Source organism: Hippocampus comes, unplaced genomic scaffold, assembly GCF_001891065.2.
Source record: "Hippocampus comes isolate QL1 unplaced genomic scaffold, H_comes_QL1_v1.1 scaffold100, whole genome shotgun sequence".
NCBI classification, from domain to species: domain Eukaryota; kingdom Metazoa; phylum Chordata; class Actinopteri; order Syngnathiformes; family Syngnathidae; genus Hippocampus; species Hippocampus comes.
In genome coordinates, this window is record NW_017805282.1 from 1,115,101 (window position 1) to 1,139,433 (window position 24,333).

Consider the following 24,333-nt stretch of genomic DNA (forward strand, 5'->3'; position numbering starts at 1 on the left):
AAATTTTCATAAAAATTTGAAAAACCCGGAATTCCGGGAAAATCCGGAGGACTTTCATCTTTATATTATGTATTTATATTTTAAAATAAAATTTAAAAAAATAAATAAAAAATAAACTAATGAACACACATAAGTATGTTGTATTATTTTGTCATTTTATGTTAAGTGTTCTTTTGATGGCGGCGGGGGCACCCGCAGCGGCTCCTCTTGTTGTCTGTTGTCTGTTTTAGAGGGAGGAAATTTCATCTGTAGCACATATGACAATAAAGTTGTACTTGACACTTGATAATGAAGTGGATAAATCGCTTTTCAGGTTCGCTATGTTAAGATAAATCGCTTTTCAGGTTCACTATGTTAAGAAATATCCTTACCTTAAAAAGGTAAATTACTGGCAAGTATTTAAGCCAAACAGTTGCCCTTTTCGTTTTAGACCAGATGCAACGTTTAGCTCTCTTGGCTGCTGACGAGTAACGATTTGCACCTCCTGGCATGGAGGCTCTCTGCAACTGCCACGCCCTTTTTTAAACACAGAACCTCAAAAGCGGACTTCTGACTGAGCGTCACTTATCTTCTCTTCCAGCTTCCCAGTGAGCATCCGTTAGCTTGCGAACGCTCCCGAGCCCGTTAAGGAGCTTTGCCGCGTGCCACTTGCAGTCCCTGCGGGGCTGCGCCAAATCCGACACGCCAAGTGCAGTAGTCGCATCCACCGGCGCCCGATTAATTACCTCAGCTTTTGCTGACAATACCAGAAAGTGGGTCAGCCTGTGGGAAGAAACGTACCCGCGCAGGTGTTGACCATGCTCACGTGGGGCAGAGTGAGCGGCCTAAATGAGGAAAGCAGGTGAAGGGGTCAAACGCACCTTTCTTCGTGACGGCAACCTTGCTGGATGGTGTTGGTTCTGGTCTACTCCATTTTGAACACATCGCTGATCCAGTTTCATCCGGAGGCAAGATCCGGGGGACTTTGTTGTGTGCGTGCCAAGACCGGATGTTGGGGTTACGTTGGGGGAAATTCCGTTATTGGCAGGCTGGCATTTCCTGAAGTCAATGAAGCCAATGAGTCAGGATGCTAAATGGCATAAAAGGCGTTATCGTTATCATTCCCAAGGTGTTGCAGTGCAATAAATTCAGATCACTCCAACCTAGTAAATGGCATGCTGGTTTAATCATTTGCTTATGCCATGATGTAAACTACAATGGTACTTTCACTTGTAAGTTGAATTCATTCTGTCACATTGATTTTACTCGTATATCTAATCCCTTTTCTCTGTTGAAATCAAACGAAACGCCATCGGCCCGTTCCAAAATAACAAAAAAATATGGAGACAAACCAATAGTATCATTGATGAAAAAATATGAAATTGACCATATTTGGACATCCAGGTTTTCCACCTGACAGCGATGATATATGACAAAAATCCTGATGTAATTGATTAAAACTCATTCAATCCCAGCCATTTTCACTGGAGCAAGCCCCTCAATCCTGGCGGTTTAATGGATTTTGACTGATCTTGCAAGGCCCACAGAATATTTGGTTCTAAACATGGAGCCTACCAAGATAAAGTTTGGACTCTCTTCTTTCAGCAGAAAAAAAAATGTTGTTTCTATCCTTTCCATTCTTCAGCAATCGGCATTACAAAATGGCTAAGTTTCATGAAAATGGCGATTCCTGGGCAAAAAATGGAGAAAAAGAGCTTTTTGTAAGAGCATGCATTTCAAGCACGTGAGGCACCACTGCCACCTACTGGTCGCTTTTTAACATGATTTACAATGCAAACTGCTTATTCTAATTCACAGATGGCATCAGACCCTCCTCCTCTCTATGACGCAAAAAAAAAAGACTTAGACTTACAAGTACGTCCTTGGTAGGCGGGGCCTAATTTTAAAAAGACGTACAATTACGTCTTGTGGAGTGAAAGAGTTAACAATAACTTGCATTCTTTTACTAGTTAATCATATTTCAAGAGATATATATATTAAATATGCAGCTGAGTTGTCATGGTAACATGATTTGTATGAACTATCCTAACGACGAAATGATATGAATAGAATATTCGGCTGGGGCGAAATGTATAATGCATAGGTTGCAATGTTTCGAATTGGAATATTAACAAGCGAGACATTTGCATGTGTGAATGACGCATGAGTTTGCGGGCATCCAAGAAAGTGATTGATGAATCCATTGTGACAACTCCATTCATCATCAGCAACTGTAACGTCCCGACACTCAATTCTGACCCGTTAAAAAAAACAAAAAAACAGCTGGGCCGCTTTCAAAAAACGATTGTGGCATCACGTTGTAATTGGCTCAACTCCCCCTGTGACTAATTGATTGATATCTCCATCTTTTCCACTCGTGCGGCTCGGCTGCATGTTTAATAGCCACCCTGAAAACTGCCTTGAGATATGCGGCAGGAGTAAAAGCAGCTGACCGTGGATTTTTATGCATTCAAAATCATTGCCGAAAGACGCATCAAGGGCGGACGTCGGCTCGTTTGGGAGGCAAATGCTGCGGCGCAGGCTGAAATTTGTCCCCCAAACTTTGTAAGTGTTGTGCGTACCCTTACAGACGGTGCGCGGGATGAAAATGACATTTTATATGAAGACCTAAAAATGATTTTAAAAACTACTCATGTAGTTTACTATTCTTGATTCACTTTTTTCCCTTCTTTTCTGATTTTTTTTTTCCTTTTTGGGAGTAATGTTTTGAATGCAAACTGTCTATTTAATGTACATGTGACCTGTTGTCTGCAGGTGGATCAGTGTGGTCCATCTCGCCAGAGGAGCGGGGGAAGCACGACAAGCAGTTCGACACCCTGGCCCCCGTCCTCGGCTACGTCTCAGGTATTTACGTGCAAACGTCTTTTGAGCGATCCTCTCAGCTGCTAGTCCCACCAGAATGTTCTGTGACCTTTGTTCTCCCGTCTGCAGGTGAACAAGCCCGAGGATTCTTCCTGCAGTCGGGCCTGCCGCCGTCCGTCCTGGCCGAGATCTGGTGAGTCGGGGCCTCTCGGCTTCCTGGTTGATTACAAATGGAAATGCTTTAACCGCACAATTGCTGCCATTGTTTGGCTGTGTTTTTATTCGGTTGCTTGGTTGGCTTCAACTTCCTGTACTGTTCTTACTTCCTGACCCACCTAACAACCATGTGTGTTAGTTACACCAGGCATGGGGATCACTCACAGCTTGCCCAGAGATTCGGGACAAATGCAGCATGCCGTGCACGTCTTGAAGACGATTTTATTTTGTGCTCGCGCTTGTGAATTGTGACGTCTCTTTCAGGAACCTCGCCGACATGGACGGCGACGGCAAGATGGACAGACAGGAGTTCTCCATCGCCATGAAGCTCATTAAGCTGAAGCTGCAGGGCCGGAGTTTACCCGTTGCACTGCCGATGGGCTTGAAGCAGCTTCCTGTTGCTCATCCTCCCCACCCTTCGTCGGCCCGCTTCGGTACAAAAAAAAAAAAAAAAAAAAAAGAAGAATAAGAAGAAGGAGTGTGACTCATGTTTCAATGAAATGGAAAATTGGTGGTACATTTCTGGAACTTTTCCAGTAAATTTCCACAGAAATTTAAGATGGAGGATTTTCAATGTAAAGTAATCCCTTGATCGCGGTTAATGGGGACCGAAACCACCCGCGATAAACGAAAATCCGCAAAGTAGCCCCCCGTATAGGTACATGTACATGTGTATGAGTATAAAAAATATTTATAAGGCCAAATTTGGTATACATGCATGTAGAAGTCAATTTTGTAGTAATTAACATGACTTAATGCAGTATACTAATAGATTTAAACATGTATAAGTTAGGTTAGGTTAGTGTATGAATAACAAAATACAGTAAACATATACATATAGTACTGTATATGTTGCTGTATGTGACTCGCTGTTGTTTTGCTGACTTTCACTGCTTCTCGGGGACTGTTTGTGGATTTTTTGCGGACTTAAAAAAAAAAAATTTATGAATATGTTTGAAAAAAATCCGCGATGCACTGAAGCCGCGATAAACGAACCGCGAAATAGCAAGGGATCACTGTTTTACAAACCTCTATGGGCTTTATGCAAATGTATCAGGATTACTTGGAATTTGGGGGTGGTCATTGAGGATTGAAGCTAATTTAATGAAAAAAAGTATTTTTTGATTTGTCCTACATTTAGTGCAGACACACCAAGGCTATCCTGTTGTTTGCTGACTTCCTCCTCACTCACTGGGCCAGGCCTCAACCTTGAAAGCCACACATTGAGTCACAAATACTACAGAGTAGAACATGGGAATGGCAATTCCAAGTTGACAGAAAATGATACCTGCACTTCACATGCATGTTTTGGATTAGAATTATGCTTTATGCAAATATGATTGCTAATTTGCGGCTTTTCATCGATAGCAGGGAGTTCTGGAACATAATCCCATGCAATAAATGTGGGACTGCTCTATTTCTTCAATTCCCATGGACATGTACCGAAACGCCAGTCACACTCCTTTTTTGACTTCTGCATCTCTGAATGTGGCCCATTTTTCAGTCACAACTGACCCTGCATCCTAACCCACTTTCCACGTCCCCCTTGCAGGGATGGGCTCTTTGCCGAACCTCTCGGTTGGCATGCCGCCGCCCATGTCCGCCATGTCCATCCTAACCCCCATCCCCGCTAACACCCCCCTGCGACCAGCGCCGCCCATGATGACGCTGCCTCTGACCGCCGGCTTTCCCCGCTGCCACCTACACTTCCTCACCCCCGCGCCTCTCATGGCCGCAGGTCGGTTCTGCACGAGAAGCCATTTTGGGGGCAATACAGTGAATCAGACGCATTACTTTTACTGAGTAACTAAGTTACCTCAAGTTGGTCGATTTGAGTTCAGCTTACTTTGATAGTAGATTCGTATCTAAGGACGGTTTGATTTTCAATGAACTTGCGCATGTTTTGGACATGTGGAAGGCAGCTGGAGCTTCCCCGGAGTAAACCCACACAAGCCTTCATCTTATTTTCTTCCATCTCTCACCCCCCTCATCTGTCCTTTGGCTGCACCCGATTGGCTTGTGTCCGATTCCAGGCTGCGATACGAGTGTTCTGATGAGGCGCCCCGCGCGGAGTGCAAAAAGCGCTGCGACTGTAATCGCGCACAGGCAGATAAGATTAGACGTTCAAGGTTTACAGGTTGCTTGCATGAAGAAAACACAGGTGTTGTTGTCAACCCCCCCCCCCCACACACACACACACACACACACACACACACACACACTCTGAATGTCAGCCTTGAAGCCGACCTCCACCGAGGCTGACCAGTCCGACTGCAAATTGTCACGTCTGGCTTTATACATACATAGCCAAATTTGTATTTAAAGGTCATTTTTATTTGTCGTCTAGACATAACACAAGAATGTGGAAAAAAAATGATGTTACACTTAGAAAAATGCCTGTTAGTAAAATTTTGTGTCATTCGTTTTTCACCTTTATTTTTTTTTTGTAATTTGTAATGGGTGTGAGCTAACTGTCAGGATGTTGAATGGGGGCGTGATATTAAAGTGGCGTGATTTAACTATACTTAAATTGAGGGTTTTTTTCCAAAGCGTGATTTTTTTTTTTTTTTTGGAGGGGGTCGTGTTAGATTTTTTGGGGAATGTTGAAGAGTGGGTGTTGTCTTGCCTAACGAGTTTTGAAAAGACAGATATGAAGCATCGTAGATTCATTTTTACAACATTGCAATGCAAGAATAAGAATATGTAAGAAATTATGGAATTATTTTGACAAAATGGAGAAAACAAGTCGTCATTTAAATGAGATATTTCATTGAATTTCTTGACAAAAATAAACAAATGGTGAAGTTTCCAAAAATTAATTAATAAAATTAATTAATTAATTAATTTTAAATTAATTAAAATCAATTCTCAAAGGTGAATAATTTGGGGCTTAACTTTGCTAGTTTCTTGGGATTTTGAGGATGTGGTAATTTAACCAAAAATGTGTACCAGTTTCATTCTCCTCGTGCTGTTTTCTCCCAGGACTCCCTCTCTCGGGTTTTTCCTCTCCACTGACGTTTTCTCCGCCTGGCAGCAGAGGCATGTCTCAGGCCAACTCTCTCGTGGACCTTGGATCCAGCAGGTGATCCAGCAAATAAATCCGCCAGTAATGTCTTACTATACAAAACATATAGAGAAAAAAAAAAAGAGTTGCGAGTTGACAATTGATTGAATGCCATAATAGCTAGGCAGGGCAGGAAGTACTTTTTTCTCAAATCAGATGAGACGGCAGGAAGTTTAGAGTGGCAAACAGAGCGAAACGGGAATTTGCCCAGTTTCCTTTCATACAACTTATTCACTAAAATTCCCATGTGGAGGACATTTAACATTCCAGACTGATATTGTTTACACTGAAATAGAATGCTTAGAAGGTAATCCTGCCTTTTTTTGTGGTTGTTTTTAAAAACAAAAGAGTGCCCTAGTGAGACATAATATGGTGTAAACTAAGATGTCAGCGTGAAGCATTTTGTGACAATGGTATCTAATATCATCGATCCTCCTTGGTAGCTTTGTTAGCGTGCATGTTTCTTAAGGGAACAGGTTGGGTCTTGTATCTGATTTCAGAGTTTTGTATGGAGTCCTCACCTCATGCGAAGAAGATGTTCAAACAAGTGCCAGGAATGTGTGTACAACAATTCACTCGCCTTTGTATCAGTCCTGTTTCGAAACACATGCAGTTTGAATTTTAACGTGACTTCATCTGGCGTTTTGTTTTTTTCACAATTTGAAAACAGTTTCCAGTTTTAACACGTCAATAGTAAGTAGGCGTATGTCAAACTGCCCGAAGGACACGTCCTGTCATCAGTTTACAGGACGGCCGCTCCTCGGGACAGTGCTGAAATTTCTCTATTCATTGGCAGTCTGTTTTAGCATGCACTGATGAAGAGCAAAGGTTTTCAAGATCGCTTTGTGATCATTTTCGGCGTCATCCAAATTTAGCAACGATTCAGAACTAATTGACTGCCCTTGACGGTAATATTATCCGCACTCCAAACATTGCCACCGATGTACAGTATATGTTTCAAGCTTCTACCTAACAGTACTGATGAACAAATTCCAGTAGATGGCGATCATTTTGTATTTCAGGTCGGCACGGAATACATGCTAAAGATTAAAAGGAGACTAAGCTTGTCCCATCGATTGTGAAGGAGAGAAAATGCCAACATGATACGAGTCGGATAGTTTAGGAAACTCCATTTTGAAAACAGATGGTAGTGAATGAGTTCACTTTTGTAGGTTTTCCGAGCGTCTTTTGTGTGAGGCATGATTCACAATGCCTCTGGAAGATAGCAAACACAAAACAGTTTTATTTTTTTAACATGGAAGGGCAGCTTAACTCTTGGAGACGTGCTTAACTGAAGATGTTCTCAAACATTTCCCGCGTTGCACTGTAAATGTTTCCAGTGACAAAAGTACTATAGAATCAATGAATCTGATATATTAATGTATATGCAGATACTTAGTCCGCCCTCTTGTTTTTCTGTGTTTTTGAGTTCCAGCTCTTCGTCCACCACTTCGCTGGCCAGCAACTCCCCCAAGACAACGGCAGGCTCGAGTGACTGGGCCGTGCCTCAAGCGTCCCGACTCAAGTATCGGCAGCAGTTCAACACGCTGGACAAGCTCATGAGCGGCTACTTGTCAGGTACGGCTAAACTAACAAAATGGCTGCCTGACCGCTCAAGCAGCCAGAAAGTTAGAAAAGCTGCAGTCCAAAAAAAAAGTTTGAGGTATTTTTGTTGTTTTTTTTTTTTTTTTTTTTTTCAGGGGCTCAAGTGAGAAATGCACTGATTGCATCCAACCTTACACAAACTCAACTGGCTACAATCTGGTGAGTTCATCATTTATTAGACTATTTTGAAATGACTTCTTCCTGCTATATATTTTTTGTTCGTGATTTTGTTTCCTTTTTTTTTTTTTAATTCGATTAATTTTGATACAAAAATGACACGAACGCGCCTTCTCACTTGTGTCTTTTCAGGAACCTGGCAGATGTGGACAAGGATGGCCAGCTGAGGGCCGACGAGTTTATCTTGGCGATGCATCTGGTGGACACGGCCAAGACGGGCCGCCCACTGCCGCTCACCCTGCCCCAAGACCTCATACCGCCTCCTCTGAGGTAACATGCCACCGGAAAACTGCTCCAATCACTACAGTCATCCAGTGGCGGCAACTGTTATTTTTTTCATGAATTCTAATAGACCACATCACCCTGACGTGGCACGTACTTTCGAATGGCAAAAGGCAAATCATTCTCAGGTGGCACAACTAATAAACAAAGCCTCCCATGGCATTTAATCACCGAAGAGTGATTAACTCATTCAATCCCATCCCTTTTCACTGGAGCAACGCCCTCAATCCCAGCGTTTTACTGGATTTTGACTGATCTTGCAAGGCCCACAGAATATTTGGTTCTAATGCTATATAAACATCGAGGAGAAATGGCGATTCCTGGGCAAAAGACGAAGAAAAAGAGCTTTTTGTAAAAGCATGCATTTCAAGCACGTGAGGCACCACTGCCACCTACTGGTCGCTTTTTTACACGATTTACAATGCAAACGGCTTATTCTAATTCACAGATTGCATCAGACCCTCCTCCTCTCTATGACGCAAAAAAAAAAAAGACTTAGACTTACAAGTACGTCCTTGGTAGGCGGGGCCAAATTTTAAAAAGACGTACAAGTACGTCTTGTGGAATGAAAGAGTTAAGAAAACAGGAAAAAAGGCCCAAGTGCTGATTTCAGCCTTGTTCTCTACCGAATGTTTGAAGTGTCAGTCAAAAAGGTTTTACATGAGGTCAACTGCTTGGGAGGGTGACCTAACACAGTCCGCAATTTACATTTTGACAGCTAAACTGATTCAAAACTTGACATGGTGGGAAATTCAGATGTAGTGAGCATGCTCTTTTAAAGACTTTTTTTTTTTTAATTCGGGAGATAGCAATTAGTAAATGAGTCTAAAGCAAATAGTAAATGAGTCCTTAGCCTACCATTGAGTGGTTCTTTTGTTGACTAATGCGGTTTGATGTACAGTCTGTTGGTCTATCTTCCTGCTGTCTAAATCAGTAGGATATGATGGATAAAGCTTGGGATGGTGTCTCCTCCTCAGCAAAGGATTCACGTCAACCAAACTTGAGGCAGTGATTAAACTAAGACTCTAAAAAACAAAACTTCAGCTCAGCAGGGAATGTACCCTAGCGCTTATCATTTACTCACAATATGAATCCGTCTATTGCAGAGGAGGCCTCAAGTGCGGTGAGCTCGTCAACGGCACCGGACCTTACAGTAGCCCCTCTTTAATCGACTCACTGGAGATAGAACCTATCCTAAAGAACAAGAGCAGTGGTATGTTATTCATGTACCGTCACATAAGCGGCAAAGAAAAAGCGAAAGGCACTTGCCGGGTCACATGATGACCAATCCCGCACAACTTTTTTCTCCAGTTTCCTTTGAGGACAAGCTGAAGGAGAACTTTGCGAGGGGCAGCGCCGAGCTGGAGAGGCGGAGGCAGGCCCTGGAGGAGCAGCAGAGGAAGGAGCGAGAGCGCAGGGCCCGTGAGGAGAGGGAGGACAGGGAGCGGCGGGAGAAGGAAGCCCGCGAAACCGAACAACGCCGCCGGCTGGAGGAGGAGCGGCGCCTGGAGAGGCAGCGCCAAGTGGAGCGGCAGCGCGAGGAAGAGAGGCTGAGGGAGATGGAGAAGAAGGAGGTGAGGGTCAGGCTACGTTTTCAACTATCTGACCGACACAATTTAGCACACCTTGCAGCCTACAATTGTAAAATAAATCCACGAGCGCCAAACTTGTCGCAGTGGTGGCGAAGCTTTTTCCTATCAGGGCACATTTCGGTTTTTATAAACAATTATATTTAAAAATAAATACATCTACAAATCAATTAAATTGTAAACTCAATTGAATATGAATAATTAGAAACCTTGACTTTAAAATTGTAATTGCACGGTTGTGTGGTGTACGTGAATTGAATAGAGTTAAATTTAGTGTGTTGAAATGGTGCCACCTTGTCGTTTTGGTGGCCGCAGGCAGCCAAGCAGGAGCTGGAGCGCCAGCGTCAGGAGCAGTGGGAGCGTAGCCGCAAGGAGGAGCTGAGCAGGACGCGTGAAGGGGAGCACCAGGAACTCTCTCAGCTCCGAGCCAAGAAGAAGAGTCTGGAATTGGAGCTGGAGGCCGTGGTGAGGCGCTTCTCCGTCTGCCACCAACCACCCAGCGAGCGGATAGGCAGCTAAGACGTTGGCTTTATGCTGCGCAGGGCAACAAGCACAAGCAGATCTCAGACCGCCTCCGCGATGCCCAGAGCAAGAGACGCATCCGCAAGGCCGAAGTGGAGCTCATCAACCAGAAGAGAGACGCGCGCATTGTGGAGATCAACGCGCTGCAGCTTCAGTTTGAGGTTCGAATAAACATTGTGACACTCCCACGAATAATATGGCGCTGAAAAATCATCAAAAGAATTTATCATGTATTTTTTTTAATTGTTATGGGCTACACATTTTGTTCCGAGTGTAGGAGTCAAATTTATACACACACACACACACACACACACACACACACACACATTGGAGAGAGACTCTATGATGACATTTGATATTTATAATGCACTGTTTTATTTTTATATATTTATCTGATATTCTTAGTATACTGCATGTCCAAAAAAAAACCAGCATATTTACAGATTATTGTATTTATCTATTACTTTGGGAAATTGGAACTTATTCCAGTTATCAATATTATTCTTAGAATCATGATTATTATTATAATAACTTAAAAATAAATTCAAATGTCAAGATTTGTTTTTCAAGATATTGTCCATTTTTTGACTTTTATTTTTGTGACTTTTTTTATTAAACCTTTTCAACACACACACACACACACACACACACACACACACACACACACACACACACACACACACAAACACACACACACACACACACACACACTCATTACAGTTTAAATTGAAACCAGTATTTAATGTCCGGGACATATCACTAAGTATGTAGATAACCTCGACTCACTTTTTGCATGTACTTGCTCTAGGACTGGCAGAAGAAGTTCTCCTTGCTGGTTCCTGAACAACAGAAGCTGACTGAGAAGTTGCGTCACATGAACCTCAACAAAATCTTACGTATGTCCACCCCCCACTCCCCTCCCCAAAAGCCCCAAACCTTGTCTATCACATGTGGATTTCGACGGATGAAAGAAGTCAATTGTTGGACTTGGGTGGTGGATCTTGCAGCGGTGACGTTGGCCTCCCTGGCCGCCAACGTGAGCAACAAAGGCGTCAACTGTCGCAAGCTGAAGGACCAGCTGGACGCCCTGCAGAAGGAAACCGCAGACAAGCTCGCACAGATGGAACAGCACAACAAAGAACTCCAGGTCAGTGCTAGACATATTAGTAAAGTGGAAGGGCGCTGAAATTACATGCAGCACCTGTGAGCCTGGATGGAGTATGAATTGATACAAATACCATTGATGATCATCAAAAGTGACATATTTGGTTAATGACTTGCAAGAAGTCAATATGGACAGGCAAGATTAGCTTTGTTACATACTTTTGCTTCTGAAGAGGCATGGAATGACAGACATGACATCAGAATTGAATTGAGGATGATTTCTGCAAATTGTGCTGAAAAAGCAAGTTTGAAAAATCAAAACGTATGGAAGAGAAATCTCACTTTACTTAATTCCCTTCTTTGATCTTTTACTGCATTTGTTTCATTAAAAAAAAATACATCTTGTTACACTACACATAAAACTTGTGATTTTTTAAAAATTATGTTATCACAAACTATTTATTTTCTGTTGTGTGTGATTTCTTGCACTGCCCTGCTTGGAACTGCATTTTAACTCCTTTCTCTCCCTTTTCCTTCTTAACCCTGCTTCCCGGATACCTTTATTCGTCACTTTTTTTTTTTATACTCTCATCATTCTCATCATCTGTCCCACTCCCTTTTGCATGTGCTCAGCTTGAGGACATGGATGACTGTCTCCTGCGTGCACTTCTGTCTCTGCTGGCCTGTCTCAGCCAACTCTTCCTTCTCTTCAAGGTTCTCTTGCTTTGTTTGTGTTTGAGATGTTTTTTTTTTTTGGCTCCACCCTTCATGATATTGTGGATGGTAAGTATCTGTATATAAAGTAAAATCCGCCGCGTGACCGATGCCCACCCATGCTGCTTCAACAAGACATTATTATGATTATTTGTATGTATCTGATCACATGTAACGAGCAGCCTAGTCCGGTGACATCTGTTTGCAATGTGCGCCCCCTGTCAGGAATTGAGGGAGAAGCAGGCCAAGCAGCAGTCCGTCCTGGACGACTTGCGGCGAGTCAAGGAGGAAAAACTGCGGGAGCTGAAGAGACGCAGAGAAGAGGAAGAGGAGCAGCGGAGGAGGATGGAGGAAGAGGAAAGACGCAGGAGGGAAGAAGAGGAGCAGCGGGAGAGACGGCGGAAAGAGGAAGAGGAGCGGGAGAGGTGGCGGAAAGAGGAAGAGGAGCGGGAGAGGCGGCGGAAAGAGGAGGAGGAGCGGGAGAGACGGCGGAAAGAGGAAGAAGAGCAGGAGAGGCGGCGGAAAGAGGAAGAGGAAGCCAGGTAGAGGACTTTGGGAAGTAGGCTACTGCACTACTGCAGTCATATTTCACTGAGGATAAAGAATCTATGCCAGCACGTATTGTTGTATTGTCTGTGCGTGCGTGCGTATGTGCATTGGTGCACGTGCGTGTGTGTTTATGCGTCCACGTGTGGTCGATCACGCAGGTTGGCTCGCTTGAAAAGTAGACCTTCGGTCAAAAAAGTTTGGGCACCCTTGATTTTAGTCGATGCAGCTTTCAGTATAAACGGGTGTACCGCATCTGAAAGTAATTTGTGGGCTTCCCGCTCTGTTGGTCATTGTTTTGTTTATGGTCCTCTGGATGGGTTGTAACTAGGAATTCCATGTGTGTTTTACATATTTGGCCAGTAATTCAGATTTTGTTTTTTTTTGGACACAGGTGGGCAAAGCTGGAGCAGGAGAGGATAGCGAGGGAGGAGGCGCGTCAGTGGGAGGAAGAGGAGAGAAAAAAGAGGGAGGAGGAGAAAAGGAAGAAAGCACAAGAGGAGGCGCAGGCGGCCTCCAGAGTGACGCTTTACAAAGCGCTGTACTCCTTCGCAGCACGCAACAAGGATGAGCTGAGCATCGACGCAGACTGCCTCATCGAGGTTTGTTTATTTGCTCGCGCACGCAGACGATTGTGATGAAACGAGCGCCTACAGGTGGACGAGCAGACAGTGGGCGAGCCGGGTTGGTTGTGCGGGAGTTACCGTGGAAACAAGGGCTGGTTCCCTCACAGTTACGCTGAGAAATGCACCGAGGCCGGCCCCTCGTCGCATGGACCGACTTTCTGTCCGCAGCTGCTTCCCGTCTCCGGGTAATCTCAGTTGGGACAAGACCAAAAATCTTACGCTACATCACCGAACGCAAAGTGTGGACGCGACAGCACTTTTTAAATGATGTTTTCTCGTCTTTTCACTCAAGGGTCCCAGATGGCGAACTAACAGGTGACAAGGGCGCTCTTCCCCATCAATCAGAAACATCACAGGTAAATTGTTGAACGTGTATTTGGTTTGGCCCATTTGTACAATGCTAAAAACTTAAATAAATAAAACTTCAGAGGAAAAAAAAAAGGCCTGAAAATATTTCTATTTTTGAATGCTATGGGTTTGCGGAGTCTGTTTGTAGCAGTGCATTGAGTGCAATTAGTTATATTCTTATCACAATTAGAATCATTTTTATTGGCCAAGTATGCAGAACACATGAATCATTTTTAATTAGGGTATTCAAAGTATGTATGTCAAGAAATGAAGGGGGATGATTTGGGGAGAAAACAAAAAGTCCTTCATAGAGGTCTTTCATGTCATTCCATTGCAAAACCACTCAGTTTCCAGCTCCTGTCCTGACTCAGATCATGTCCCGCCGGTCGCCCACCACCAGCGCCACTACCTCCTCCCAAATAAACCTCAACCTCTCGTCCAGTGAGGGTGAAATGAGCGCAGAGTATGGAGACACACACACACACACACACACACACACACACACACACACGTTTCTCTATGACGACCAACAGTTGAGTTAACGATGTGTCACTGTTGTTAAAGCACGGACCCACTGGATGGAAGCGACGGTGTTCAACTTGAAGGTAAGCCAAACCCTCAAAGCTTTGCCGTCCCGTCTGACTTAACGCCTCCTTGCGTTGTTGCCCAAAACAAAGAATATGTGGCGCTGTACACGTACGAGAGCCCTGAAGCGGGCGACCTCACCTTTGAGGAAGGCGACGTGGTGGTGGTGACAGAGCGGGAAGGGGAGTGGTGGCGAGGGTGCATCGGCGAGCAATCCGGCGTTTTCCCGTCCAACTACGTGAGGCCTGTGGAGCCAGAGGTAACTTGAGTTCATGTGGAAGTATTGCAATAGAGACGATATATTGCCATTCAGCTGCTTGTCACTTTATCTCTTGTAGGTGTCAAGACCTGGTGGGCCAACCAAGAAACCTGGTGAGAATACAAAACTCAAATTACTCACACGGATCTGAATTTCATCATGCTCTTCTCTGATTGGTCAGCAGAAATTGCCCAGGCCGTCACTTCCTCCGCTGCCGTTGCCCCGACGATATATCAGCTGCATCTGTCTCCTGGACAACTCATTGTGGTCCTGGCCAAGAACTCTACTGGCTGGTGGCTGGGGGAACTGCAGGTTGGTGTGAACGCAACCAGCATTTTGATTTACTGCGTTAAGTTCATGTCAACCCAACAATTCGAATTTGATAAATGTACCAGTTCCTTCAATAATGGCCTCCACTCTATTACAAACCAGGGCCCAATTAATCACCAGGCATGGTACTAACTTGACAAGTACAATATACAATTACATAAACACTCACAGACTTTTATCTACAGTGAAACTCCTCTACAACGAAATCATGTTTGCAGCAAGAAATTTTTCACAACAGGGGGTTTTTCACTCTAGCAAATTTGATCTCAGATGTAAACACACGCACACACACACACACACACACACACACACACACACGTACACGCATACACAAACGTATGTGTACTCTTTATTTTTATTCCAATAGTGCATAAGTATGAGCATAGACTTATTTGACACTTCATATAGTCAGTGTAGAAAGAAAAAAAGGGAAAGAAATTGCGAAATTTACGATCAGCATTCACTTTCACTTACATCAATTTCTTGGATAATGTCTTTATTTTGCTTCCTCCGTCTTTCATTTTGATCACTTTTACCCTCTCTTCCAGCGTCAGAGCTCTTTTTGTCTTCGCTGCTTGACATCCAAATGTCTGTTTTGTAGCCATTTTAGCAATGCAACGTCCACCCTCGTCTAAATCTAACAATAATGTTCTTGCTGCGTCTGAAACTAACAACAACAAATACTTCCTGGACTACTGCGCATGTGTAAACCAGTGTGGTGGTTGCTGTTGCCGTTTCCGAACAAAGCAGTAGAGGTCGCTGTTGGATTAGACTTCGTTGGAGTGAATCTCGTCGAGAGGCAAGAGCAGAGAAAAAAATTTCGTACAACACAACAGGGGGTTTTTTCATTGTATGGGGGGCAGGAAAGTGGGAATGGGGTATTTTCGCCCATGTAGGTTTCGTTGTAGAGGAGTTTCACTGTATGACTATAGTTAATGTTTGGGCAAGAAAAAAAAACAGATTTCAAATTAACTGCTTCCTTTTATTACCAGATGAATATTTTTTTTTACCAATCCAAGTAAATGATGTTTCCGTTGTTTCTTTGCGCAGGCTCGTGGCAAGAAGCGTCAGAGAGGCTGGATTCACTCCTCCCACGTCAAGCTGCTCGGACCTTCCAGCAACAAGTCGTCCCCGTCACCTATGCCAGGTCACAATCCATTTCTTAATCATCCATTTTAGTAGTAGACCGAAACTAAAGTGAGCTCTCGCATAACTGAAGTACACGGACATTACGCATATGAAATGACCACTCAAAGGGCTTTCCGTGTCTATGCAGTGTGCCAAGTCATTGCCATGTACGACTACACGGCGGCCAATCCTGACGAGCTGAGTTTCTCCAAAGGCCAGCTCATCAACGTCTTAGACAAGACCAACCCGGATTGGTGGAAAGGGGAGGCCGACGGTGTTACGGGCCTATTGCCCACCAATTACGTCAAGATGACCACCGAGTCCGACCCCAGTCAGCAATGTGAGTACACCAAAGACCTCTTACAGACTTTAAAAATAGCACTGAAAGTCATCACATGAGCGAGAACGCCCTGCTGGTAAAATATTGTGTTAACAAACGCATCTGATTATCAGAATTATGGATAGGTAATTCATCTTAGACTACATCGCTATCTCATCTTGTTCTATAAAACCAAAATGAAATTGATCTTCATTCTTGTAATCAACTAACATGTTTGAGCCTATTATCATGGTGTGTGGGTGACTTCACGGTAATCTGTAGCCTTCCTCCACGTCTGACCCAGAAATACCCAAACAGCTAACATGGTCGGCCACCACATGTCATTGGTTTCATTGCGAGGAGATATTTTTAAGGCTTTTTCATGAGTCGAGATGTTGAGAAAAAAATCGGGTTCACACAATTCTTAACTCTTTCATTCCACAAGACGTACTTGTACGCCTTTTTAAAATTAGGCCCCGCCTACCAAGGACGTACTTGTACGTCCAAGTCTTTTTTTTTTTTGCGTCATAGAGAGGAGGATGGTCTGATACAATCTGTGAATGACAATAAGCCGTTTGCATTGTAAATCATGTAAAAAAGCGACCAGGAGGTGGCAGTGGTGCCTCACGTGCTTGAAATGCATGCTTTTACAAAAAGCTCTTTTTCTCCGTTTTTTGCCCAGGAATCGCCATCCTCATGAAACTTAGCCATTTTGTAATGCCAATTGCTGAAGAATGGACAGAGATAGAAACAAAAAGGTTTTTCTTCTGAAAGAAGAGACTCCAAACTTTATTTTGGTAGGCTCCATGTTTATATAGCATTAGAACCAAATATTCTGTGGGCCTTGCAAGATCTGTCAAAATCCAGTAAAACGTTGGGATTGAGGGGGTTGCTCCAGTGAAAATGGCTGGGATTCAATGAGTTAATATGCTGGACCACCCAATTATTAACTTTTTGGGGAAGCGTAACATAACAGCTAGGTTATCTTAATAGGAATGGTTTTGCTATTTTACATACAGCTATTACGGTATACATCCGATATACATTCAAGGAAATATATTTCTATACTTTTCTGCTATATTTTCTCATATTTAATCCATTGACTGCTCTGAACATTTTTGTTTGTCAAATGGAATCCAAACATTTACTAGAAGGTTCATTTATTTAACACACGCGCCTCGTGGCCGTGTTAACAAGCGCGAACGTGTGTTTAATTAACATCGCTGAACAAATGTGCGGCGCTCCACCCGAGGTAATTAGCGGCCATGTAACACTGACATCGACATGATTAATACAGGCGCACGTGCATGCCAGAGCCCCACATTAATATTCCAACTATATTAATGTCTCTGCTCTCTGTCTCATCTCACTCACCTTCCCCTCCTCCTGCGTCATCTCTCCTTTGTTTCCTCTCTAGGACAAACAATGTGGGCTTTTCTCCTCCTTCTCCTCCTCCTTTCACCCCTTCCTCTTCCTTCTCCTCCTTCTTCCTCACCGCCCCGCAACCCGGAATCCCAGCCACCTGCAGAAACAGAACCAGCCTCGCCTGTTTTTTTTTTGTTTTTTTTAGAGGACTTTTGCCTCTTTCACCTCCCGCACATTTTCTTGAACTAACTTTCACACCGAGACCCTGTAAAATTGCTGTACTGTAGCCGTAAAGGAATATGTTGTATTTATCAGCTTTTACATAGAACCCAACTCAAGGTGGGCTAATGACATGGCATACTGCAATCAGATTCCATATTTCCTCAAATAGATGCAGCACAGTTTCAGCGACAAAAAAAAATGATCACCCCCCTCAAATAAATACCTCCCTCATTCCTCTCTGTTATGGCTGTGATTCTGAAAGCGGAAAATTGCCACCTGGCGAAGAATCAAGGCATGGCATCTGTTGGGAGGAATTACAACATCTTTAGCCTCTTTTACAAAGAGATCCCATAAAATGACCACATCAGAGCAGTAACGGATCATCCGGAATGCATTCACAAGCGGATTGAAAAATTGATGGACAGGTACAATTGCTTTCAACGCGCCAGGGTGGGAGAAGTGGTTGAGGAATGTTAAACTCCTGGCATTGCGGAAAACATTACAACCCGACCGATATGGGATTTTTGGGGGCAGATGACTAAAAACCCAAACGCCTATCAATCGGCCAAAATATGGAAAATAAGGACATCAATATACTTATACGATACTTATACGATAAAAAACTTTTTTTTCCCCCTCAATGATGCAAAGCATGATTTGGTTTTGCTATTTAAAAAAAAATAAATAAATTCCCACTGTAAATGTGAAATGACGCCACAGTATTGGGAACACTGCAGTATACAGTACTGTCACATGACTACCTCCATGTCAATCAGAAGTAAGAATTATTGTCTTTCTAAAGGCACCTTTTTGAGCATGATTACCTAATGTTGTGGTTTTGCTTTTCTAAGTAATGCCCACAAGAGAGTAGAATAACGTGGGCTTCCATTTAACATAACAGCCGTACTCAAATGGACCAACGTAAACGCTTCCTGATGCAAGTTTGACAGATTTTTTTATTTTCTTTTTTTTTTTTTACTTTACACTTGTGTGACATCACCAGCAGAACCAACATGTCTTCACTGTGCTCTTTCCCTCCATTCCGGCCTATGCAATCATGAAAGGTGCTCGCTTTCACTTGCCCGCCACTCTATGTGCCTTGCTCGTGTAAATGGCATGATTCACAAAGCTGATAATAAAGGAAGGTTTGAATACGGGTTGTGTTATCATGTGTGTGTGCGCACGTCTCAAAGGGTGCGCAAACCTGATGACCCTGGACACGATGAGCCCCTGGGAAAGAAAGAGGCAAGGTTACATCCACGAGGTCATCCACACTGAGGAGACGTACGTGGATGACCTGGAGCTGGTGTTGGAGGTCTGCATGCACACACAAACACATTAATTAGTGTGCATGACATAATTACTGTAAAATGAATCCTATTTACCAAAAAAAAAAAAAAAAAAAAAAACAAGCCAAAAACAAATGTTGCAATCATTTGTTTGTAAAAGCTAAATATCTTGTTTTAGCCATTATATGTAAAATGCTTTTATTTTTTTAATTGGGCTAAATAATAAAAAGTTGGTGTGTAATATTTAAACGATATAAAACCTTTAAAATCTTTCATTTTTGAGATTGGCCTAAAAAAACGAAAATTTTATGTAAATATTATTTATTAAAACCATATTGTCTGAAGATTGTTAGGGATTATTGTACTTTATACATGCAAAAAAAATTTAAACCTTATTTTTAAGCTGGGGGGGAAAATGTATTTTTTCTTTGAATTATTCTTACCTATGTAATCAAATAAAAACCCTATAAAAAGTGGACCAAAACATTTAAATACCATGTTTTCAAATTTGATTTAACTCATTCAGTACCAGCCAATTCTGGACCAAGTCTGAAAAGACATTTAAAAACGTCTTTGGGAGTAAATGAGTTTTAAATAGCAAACTGCTTTTAAGAATTTGATTTTTTTTTTTCTTCCAATTTTGAGAATAATGTTGTATTTGTCAGGTGTTCTACAAGCCTATGTCAGAATCAGGTCGACTAACGGAAGAGGAAATGGGCATCATTTTTGTCAACTGGAGAGAGCTCATCATGTGCAACACAAAACTGCTCAAGTGCGTACGTCAACAACTGAGATGTCTTCCGTGGGCATGCCTCGTCGCTTCAATGTGTTTCCGCGCTTTGCAGGGCGCTGCGTGTGCGCAAGAAGATGGGCGGTGACAACATGCCAGTGCAGCTGATCGGCGATCTGCTGGCGTCGGAGCTGACGCACATGCAGCCTTACGTCCGCTTCTGCTCTTGCCAGCTCAACGCCGCCGCCCTGCTGCAGAGCAAAACAAACAATCAGCCCGAATTCAAGAACTTCCTCAAAGTACTCTCCTCGCACAAATATCCTCAAGTTTGACAAACATAACCCTGTGATATCATTCAGTGGCAAATTTAAAAATATATTTGTTTCGTTTTTATTCATGAATTGAATAAAACAAGAGGGGAGTGTCACTAAAATCAAGGTTTCAAATAGCATGTTTAGAGTAGTACTCTTGTATTAGCATGTAGTTGCTCACAAGTGAAAACAATTTTTGAATATCCTACAAACGCAAAAAATAGAATCTTTTTTTTTTTTTTATTGGACGGAGATGTAAGATCTCTCAGCATTCACACACTAAGCATCTCTCTCTCCTCTTCCTGGAGCAGAAGATCGCCACGAACTACCGCTGCAAAGGAATGCCTCTGTCCAGCTTCCTCCTCAAACCCATGCAGAGAATCACACGCTACCCTCTACTCATCAAGAACGTAAATAAGGATGCACGTTTCATCCCTTCGTCCTGTTGCTCCTTCTTGAATGTATTGTATGTCGTCGCTTTAGATCCTCGAGCACACGCCCGACCACCATGCGGATCAATCGCCCCTGAGGGAAGCTCTGGAGCGAGCCGAGGAGCTGTGCTCGCAAGTCAACGAGGGCGTCAGGGAGAAGGAGAACTCGGATCGCCTCGAGTGGATCCAGAGCCACGTGCTGTGTGATGGCGCCATTGAAGTGAGAGGAGCCTCTTTCACATTATTTCTGTACCCTAAACAAAAAACGGTTTTGCAAGTAAAAGCGACGATGGTCACGGTTGTGTCACTGGCAGCACTTGGTGTTTAACTCACTCACCAATTGCCTGGGACCACGCAAGCTGCTCCACAGCGGCCGTCTGCACAAGGCCAAGAGCAGCCGGGAATTGTGGGCCTTCCTCTTCAACGACTTCCTGCTCCTGACCCAGGGCGCCAAATCCTTGTCCTCCTCCGGGCCCGACAAGCTTTTTAGCCCTAAGAGCGGCATCCAACTCAAGATGTACAAGACTGTAAGTGAGCGCAGTCACACCTGCGTGATGTCATTTGCGTCACTTGTTTTGTCTTTATTTTGTAAACAGCCGCTGTTCCTCAATGAGGTTTTGGTCAAGATGCCGCCGGACCCGTCTAGCGATGAGCCGCTCTTCCTCGTCTCGCACATCGACCGTGTCTACTCGCTCAAGACTGACACCTTGAATGAAAGGTGAGCACACACGCTGGAAATGGACATCACATGAAAGTAAAAAGTGCCAGTTTTAGAATTATTGATGGAGACCCGCTGCACTCCGAGCGGCACGGCCGAACCAGTTTGCAAAAAAAAAAAAAAGGGCAATCGTTGACTCCGCCACACACCAAAGGCTGTTTTCATGCCCAACGCTAGTCCAAAGTGCAGTCTAATTGTGCGCATGGATAGTCTGCTTTCTTTTGGTATTTTCGAAGAGAAGCGCAGTTAGGAACGGGCATTTGCGCCCTTCATAGACCACCTTCCAATCCGACCGTTTGTGTCCATCTGAGATGCATTTAGTCAGGCGACAGAGGCTCTCCGCGCTTTACTTTCTAACCAGATGTACGCATAAAATTATATAAGATAACCTTTATTTGTCCCACACTGGGGAAATTTGCAGTCTACAGCAGCAAAATTGGGGGAGGGGGGAAGAAAAAATATTTCCAGTAGTTGAGTATTACTGGAAATCAGAATATGCCGAGGTATCGTATCGGAGTCTGTATCGTCATTTGCGGCCCTAACATGTTGTTTTGCTAGGGCGGCGTGGGTGCAGAAAATCAAAGTGGCGTCTGAGCTTTTCATCGAGACGGAGAAGAAAAAACGGGAGAAGGCATATCAAGGTCAGTGCAAACACTAATTTGACATACTTGCCTTCATTTTGTCCTTTCGTGTCTCTTGATGTCCCTTTCACAAGTCCATGTTGTCGTTTTGTGACTCATGGCTTCGTAGCTCGTTCTCTGAAGGCAAGCGGCATCGGAAGGCTACTGGTGACCATCTCTGAAGCCCAAGAGCTCAAAGCTTGCAAGCCCAACGGTAACAATAATACAGTCATTAAAGGGTGTTGATGTTGTCACTCACATCTGATCGCTCGCTCCCCTGCAGGCAAGAGCAACCCTTACTGCGAACTGACCATGGGGGCCCAGTGCTACACGTCACGACCCATAAGCAACACACTGAACCCCAAGTGGAACTTCAACTGCCAGTTCTTCATCAAAGACCTCTACCAGGACGTCTTGTGCATCACTATTTTTGAGAAGGACCAGTTTTCGCCGGACGGTCAGTGGACACCAGAATTGAGTCTGTCAGTGCAAAGTTTCATTGGATTTAATGTTTTCCTAGTCACCGGTGGTTGTTTACTACTTTTCAAGATGCTTCAGTCGGGTTACCGGAAGGACGTCCTACACTCGCGATATTGCAACAGCCACAAGAAATGGCAAACTCACTGTGTCGGGCACCGTTGCTTGATTTTATAGTTATTCTGATCACAGCCATCTTCTTTGTACATCTGCATTGGCGTAGCCACTGAGTTTATAGGACAAACTGTAATTAACATATAGCGCACTCTGCTGGACAAGAGGTAATAATGCCACGACACTCACGATATTGCAGCAGCCACAAGAAATGGCAAACTCACTATGTCGGGCACCGTTGCTTGATTTTAGTTATTCTGATCACAGCCATCTTCTTTGTACATCTGCATTGCCGTAGCCAGTGAGATTATACTGTAGCACAAACTGTAATTAACATTTAGCGCACTCTGCTGGACAAGAGGTAATAATGCCACGGTGTCACTTTTTTGCCCTTCCATCTTTTTCACTAGACTTCCTGGGCCGTACTGAAGTTCCCGTGGCGACCATCAAGAAGGAAATGGAGAGCAAAGGTCCGTAGCCAGTGAGATTATACTGTAGCACAAACTGTAATTAACATTTAGCGCACTCTGCTGGACAAGAGGTAATAATGCCACGGTGTCAATTTTTTTTGCCCTTCCATCTTTCACTAGACTTCCTGGGCCGTACTGAAGTTCCTGTGGCGACCATCAAGAAGGAAATGGAGAGCAAAGGTGTCGCTGGTCGTCGCCTGCTGCTCCACGAAGTCCCCACTGGAGAAGTCTGGGTCAAGCTGGACCTGCAGCTTTATGAGCCGCCACCCAAATGACTAATAACACTTCAAAGTCATATAATGTAATATCACAAGCCACGCATTCACAAGTGCCTTCACATACCAGCAGCCTTGCCTTGAGAATATAAATTGGCAGCACACTGTAAAACACAAGTATAAACGAAACCTGTGAACCCGTTTGTACCTATAGGCTACAATATTAGGCCAAACAAAAAAGAGAGTGTGTTTCCGGTAACATGAAATTTCAGCATAGGGTCGGTAGGTCGGACAAAGTTTTTTTTTTCTTTTCCATCAAAAATTTAAACAAAATAACCATAAAACGTAAAACAAGGAGACAGTGAACCCCCCGCTCACCACCTATTTAGTTTTCTCCCCGCTCCGGACTCAGGGGACTGGGGCACACCGCCGCCTCCGCCGTACTCCTCCGCCCTCCTCTGCCCTCCTCCGCCCTCGGTTTTTACTCGGCCCGTGGCGTTCATCAAATAGTTTGCTGAATTTTTTCGATACATCAATGGATTTTCTTAACATTACGGTGCGAGCATGCGACTGTAACACACAAAAGGCGGTTTAAACTGTCGTCGGAGATCGCGGCCACCGCCATGATTCAATGTTGTTGACAGACGATAGGGCAAACGACGCATGCGCTCAACGTGAATATCGCGAGAGTTTGCACCGATGTAAACCCTCTACACAAAAATGGAGAGGGTTTTTTGAAAAAAATGCCGTCCGTAAAGTTTTTTTTCGACGTAGAAATTCTCGGTCAGTCGGGTTACCGGAAACGCACTAGTTTTTTTTCTGCGCCTTATATACACCGCCATCCACAATTAACTCATTCACTCCCAAAGACGTATTGAGATGTCTTTTCAGACGCCACCCTTGAAAAAAGGGTCTGAAAATGGCTATTTTCAGACACTTTTGAAAATAGCTATTTTCAGACCCTTTTCAAGTACAGTTAATATAAAATGAGGAGCTAGGATTAAATGTGTGGTGACTGAAAAGACATCTAAATGCGTCTTTGGGAGTGAATGAGTTCAGACTTCCATCCATCCATCCATCATCCAAACTGATTGTCCTCACGATGTTCGATTAAGACTTGACAGATAAAATCTTGCCAATGTCAAAGGGTAATAA

The 24,333-nt window shown here is 43.6% G+C and overlaps 1 protein-coding gene across 2 annotated transcripts in view; it reads left to right on the top strand.

Moving 5' to 3' along the window:
- itsn2a (intersectin 2a) overlaps window positions 1-23,265 on the top strand; it is a 29,630-nt gene extending 6,365 nt beyond the window's left edge. The window contains exons 4-41 of one of the 2 annotated variants that reach the window (XM_019871482.1): window positions 2,755-2,844; window positions 2,932-2,995; window positions 3,283-3,452; window positions 4,571-4,756; window positions 6,001-6,100; window positions 7,512-7,660; window positions 7,783-7,846; window positions 7,997-8,134; window positions 9,253-9,359; window positions 9,458-9,720; window positions 10,051-10,200; window positions 10,278-10,418; window positions 11,066-11,153; window positions 11,265-11,404; window positions 11,995-12,075; window positions 12,301-12,617; window positions 13,016-13,223; window positions 13,278-13,432; window positions 13,540-13,603; window positions 13,943-14,058; window positions 14,160-14,200; window positions 14,273-14,439; window positions 14,519-14,552; window positions 14,621-14,751; window positions 15,820-15,916; window positions 16,046-16,237; window positions 18,997-19,118; window positions 19,758-19,864; window positions 19,938-20,121; window positions 20,445-20,543; window positions 20,617-20,784; window positions 20,879-21,091; window positions 21,161-21,282; window positions 21,841-21,923; window positions 22,033-22,116; window positions 22,186-22,359; window positions 22,904-22,963; window positions 23,144-23,265. In XM_019871482.1, the coding sequence (XP_019727041.1) occupies window positions 2,755-2,844; window positions 2,932-2,995; window positions 3,283-3,452; window positions 4,571-4,756; window positions 6,001-6,100; window positions 7,512-7,660; window positions 7,783-7,846; window positions 7,997-8,134; window positions 9,253-9,359; window positions 9,458-9,720; window positions 10,051-10,200; window positions 10,278-10,418; window positions 11,066-11,153; window positions 11,265-11,404; window positions 11,995-12,075; window positions 12,301-12,617; window positions 13,016-13,223; window positions 13,278-13,432; window positions 13,540-13,603; window positions 13,943-14,058; window positions 14,160-14,200; window positions 14,273-14,439; window positions 14,519-14,552; window positions 14,621-14,751; window positions 15,820-15,916; window positions 16,046-16,237; window positions 18,997-19,118; window positions 19,758-19,864; window positions 19,938-20,121; window positions 20,445-20,543; window positions 20,617-20,784; window positions 20,879-21,091; window positions 21,161-21,282; window positions 21,841-21,923; window positions 22,033-22,116; window positions 22,186-22,359; window positions 22,904-22,963; window positions 23,144-23,238 (4,964 nt within the window). In that variant the 3' untranslated portion in view covers window positions 23,239-23,265. The remainder of the gene's footprint in view (window positions 1-2,754; window positions 2,845-2,931; window positions 2,996-3,282; window positions 3,453-4,570; window positions 4,757-6,000; window positions 6,101-7,511; window positions 7,661-7,782; window positions 7,847-7,996; window positions 8,135-9,252; window positions 9,360-9,457; window positions 9,721-10,050; window positions 10,201-10,277; window positions 10,419-11,065; window positions 11,154-11,264; window positions 11,405-11,994; window positions 12,076-12,300; window positions 12,618-13,015; window positions 13,224-13,277; window positions 13,433-13,539; window positions 13,604-13,942; window positions 14,059-14,159; window positions 14,201-14,272; window positions 14,440-14,518; window positions 14,553-14,620; window positions 14,752-15,819; window positions 15,917-16,045; window positions 16,238-18,996; window positions 19,119-19,757; window positions 19,865-19,937; window positions 20,122-20,444; window positions 20,544-20,616; window positions 20,785-20,878; window positions 21,092-21,160; window positions 21,283-21,840; window positions 21,924-22,032; window positions 22,117-22,185; window positions 22,360-22,903; window positions 22,964-23,143) is intronic. The other variant, XM_019871483.1, reaches the window with a different exon arrangement.
- Window positions 23,266-24,333: the final 1,068 nt, after the last annotated feature.